This window comes from Garra rufa, chromosome 11 (assembly GCF_049309525.1).
Source record: "Garra rufa chromosome 11, GarRuf1.0, whole genome shotgun sequence".
Lineage (NCBI taxonomy): Eukaryota > Metazoa > Chordata > Actinopteri > Cypriniformes > Cyprinidae > Garra > Garra rufa.
Window position 1 is genome coordinate 41,664,436 of NC_133371.1, and position 4,094 is coordinate 41,668,529.

Sequence of the window (4,094 nt, forward strand, 5' to 3'; positions counted from 1 at the left end):
ACAGAGTTCACCAGGTTTCATAGCTGTCCTCAGATTGGACATTGGCTGTTATTCGTACTTCCACATTTTATTTGTAGCTTATTCCAAGCATTGACAAGCTTTTACAGAACAGTGTAACATCTGCAAAAGAGATGAAACCGTTACATAGGCTGTGTCTCTGTGGCTACATACAATAACTGGCTGAATCCAACCAAGTTTGCTTGTTGCTTTCCAAGCGAAGTGCATATCGTTGTGTCCATGTGGTCCCCTCCTGTGGGTGTGGGTGGACGGGAAAATGCAATTTAAGAGAACATCTAAACTAAATCAGCTACTATAAACATTCCTAAATTGATTGTTTTTAAATTCTCTCCCATATGCAGTAAGCCAGCAGCATGCTCTAGTCCTCTATAGATTTGATGTATCTCTCATAAGCAGTTTCATCCATCAGTCCATCCAATTCCTCAGGAATAGATACAGTCATCTTCATCAGCCAGCCTGTAAAATAGACACTTATAGATGACAAAATATACATTTTGTGAGAGAGCTATTTCTTAAATCAGTCACAAGACTGAAATTTACTCACCCCCAGGCTTTCCAAGATGTAGATGAGCTTGTTTCTTCATCTAAACAGATTTGGAGAAATTTAGCATCACTTGCTCACCAATGGATCCTCTGCAGTGAATGGGTGCCGTCAGAATGAGTCCAACAGCTGATACAAACATAATAATTCACAAGTAATTCACACTTCAGTCCATCAATTAAAGGAGTAGTTCACTTTCAGAACAAATTTACAGATAATGTACTCACCCCCTTGTCATCCAAGATGTTCATGTCTTTCTTTCTTCAGTTGTAAGGAAATTGTGTTTTTTTGAGGAAAACATTTTAGGATTTCTCTCCATATAATGGACTTCTATGGTGCCCCCGAGTTTGAACTTCCAAAACGCAGCTTCAAATGGCTCAAAACGATCACAGCCGAGGAAAGAAGGGTCTTATCTAGCAAAACGATTACTTATTTTCTAAAAAAAATTACAATTTATATACTTTTTAACCTCAAATGCTCATCTTGTCTAGCTCTGTGTGTACTCTGTGTAGAGATTAAAAAGTATATAAATTGTAAATGTTTTTAGAAAATAATCGATCATTTCGCTAGATAAGACCCTTCTTTCTCGGTTGGGATCATTGAGAGCCCTTTGAAACTGCATTTTGGAAGTTCAAACTCGGGGGCACCATAGAAGTCCATTATATGGAGAGAAATCCTGAAATGTTTTCCTCAAAATAAATAATTTCTTTATGACTGAAGAGAGAAAGACATGAACATCTTGGATGACAAGGGGGTTTGTACATTATCTGTAAATTTTTGTTTTGAAAGTGAACTACTCCTTTAACATCTTTGTTTGTAAGAAACAAATCCATCGAGACAAAAAAAAAGTCATCTCATCTAAATCTGATGAGAAATATATACCGTTGGATTTTGATGTGAGAGTACAACAGGTGATGGACCTGATAATTTTGTTTCTTACAAACACAGCTTTTTGATTCACAAGACTGCGGACTGATGGACTGGAGTGGTGTGGATTACTTGTAGATTATTGTGATGTTTTTAATCCGCTGTTTGGACTCTCATTCTGACGGCACCCATTGACTGCAGAGGATCCATTGGTGAGTGATGGAATGCTAAATTTCTCCAAATCGGTTCCGATGAAGAACCAAAATCTTCTACATCTTGGATGGCTTGAGGGTGAATGCATCTCCACATTTGCGAGAACTATTCCTTTAAGCTAGTTTGAGTCAAAATGAGATTGAAGTAATGTCTCACCATCTTTATAGCAAGACTTGTTGACCAGTCCTGGGGTGTCCGCCAAGGCGTCATTGACATCCGTCACTTCCCCCGTCAGAGGAGAGTACAACTCACTTGCTGCTTTAACACTCTCCAGAGCACCAAATTCATCTACAGTACAGATATAAACACACACAATCAAAAATAATCGATCATAATATATGGTTGATTTACTACTAGTAATAACTGTATTTTGTTAAATTGCTGCATCCTAATGTGGAGTTTTTCAAAAGCAGTATTCTCCAGAGCAAGAATAGTTACCAGACTGTGATAACTTTGTGCCAATTTCAGGGAGCCCACAGTAGACCACGTCCCCCAGTGCCTCCTGGAAACATTATATTATAAACACATGATAATACACACTATATAGTCCCAAATAAATCACCTCTTTCTATAAAATCAAGTCTAACCTGTGCAAAATTACTGATGCCCACTGTTGCCACACCACTGTCCACGCGAACCCACTCGTGTTTGTCTGTGAACTTCAATGCTGCAGAATGACAGAGAAAGTAACACGAATTATAACCGTGCACATAAAGATGCATTCAAATGTTCATGTAATATAGTTTATGCTGAGTTTGTTACTACCATAGCATTTGAAAATGACTGTAACATTAGTACACACATCTAAACTTTTCCGCGAGCCGCCTGTAGACACTCATAAGTTTTAATACCTGCGCAGAAGCGAGTGGCTGTGCTCAGTGGTCTTTTATAGCATGTCCTCGCCAGCAGTCTAGCTGCAGTCACAGCGTTTCTGTTTGACAGTCGAGGCAGAGAAGAGGTCAAACTAACAGAAGCACTTCGTAATATTGTGCACATCGCCATTATTCCTTGTACGCAAACATTAATGGACGCCGGCGCGCCTCGATGATGTCATTATTCGAATGGCCTTTGCGCGCCAAAGTTGTGCTTTGAGGTGTGTATTTGGTTTTGTGTTGGAGGGAAAATGTATCTATTGAATTTATTGTCTTTATAATGTCTATATCAATATCTTTAACTGTAAAATTTACAAATAACATGGACATTAACTTTTTGGGCAACAACAAGATTTTGCGTTAAATGAATTTTATATTTTGTAACTGGGTACTATTTTGACATTTTGTTTTTGTGAAATTCATATCCCTGCTGAAAAAAACAGTATATGTTGGTTAGGTATGTTTTGTTGCTGGGATGCTGGTTTTAGCTGGTTTATGCTGGTCCTTTGCTGGTTTATGCTGGTGCTTGACCAGCAACATGACCAGCATAAACCAGCAAAGGACCAGCATTAACCAGCTAAGGACCAGTATTAACCAGCAAAGGACCAGCATTAACCAGCTAAGGACCAGCATTGACCAGCAAATGACCAGTATTAACCAGCAAAGGACCAGCATTAACCAGCTAAGGACCAGCATTAACCAGCAAAGGATCAGCATTAACCAGCAAAGGACCAGCATAAATCAGCAAAGGACCAGCATAAATCAGCAAAGGACCAGCATTAACCAGCAAAGGACCAGCATTAACCAGCAAAGGACCAGCATAAACCAGCTAAGGATCAGCATTAACCAGCAAAGGACCAGCATAAATCAGCAAAGGACCAGCATTAACCAGCAAAGGACCAGCATAAACCAGCAAAGGACCAGCATAAACCAGCAAAGGACCAGCATAAACCAGAAAAGGACCAGCATAAACCAGAAAAGGACCAGCATAAACCAGCAAAGGACCAGCATTAACCAGCAAAGGACCAGCATTAACCAGCAAAGGACCAGTATTAACCAGCAAAGGACCAGCATTAACCAGCTAAGGACCAGCATAAACCAGCTAAGGATCAGCATTAACCAGCAAAGGACCAGCATTAACCAGCTTAGGACCAGCATAAACCAGCTAAGGATCAGCATTAACCAGCAAAGGACCAGCATTAACCAGCTAAGGACCAGCATAAACCAGCTAAGGATCAGCATTAACCAGCAAAGGACCAGCATTAACCAGCAAAGGACCAGCATTAACCAGCAAAGGACCAGTATTAACCAGCAAAGGACCAGTATTAACCAGCAAAGGACCAGCATTAACCAGCTAAGGACCAGCATAAACCAGCTAAGGATCAGCATTAACCAGCAAAGGACCAGCATTAACCAGCTTAGGACCAGCATAAACCAGCTAAGGACCAGCATTAACCAGCAAAGGACCAGCATTAACCAGCTAAGGACCAGCATAAACCAGCTAAGGACCAGCATAAACCAGCTAAGGATCAGCATTAACCAGCAAAGGACCAGCATTAACCAGCTTAGGACCAGCATAAACC

General features: G+C 40.4%; 1 protein-coding gene across 1 annotated transcript; it reads right to left on the minus strand.

Annotated features, from left to right (window-relative positions):
* Positions 1-354: 354 nt before the first annotated feature.
* Positions 355-2,641, minus strand: LOC141345911 (glycine cleavage system H protein, mitochondrial-like). The gene is made up of 5 exons (XM_073850835.1): positions 2,491-2,641; positions 2,227-2,306; positions 2,078-2,141; positions 1,796-1,927; positions 355-474 (listed from the first exon to the last, which is right to left on the minus strand). The coding sequence occupies exons 1-5, from the start codon at positions 2,639-2,641 to the stop codon at positions 377-379; spliced, it is 525 nt and encodes a 174-aa protein (XP_073706936.1). The 3' UTR covers positions 355-376.
* Positions 2,642-4,094: the final 1,453 nt, after the last annotated feature.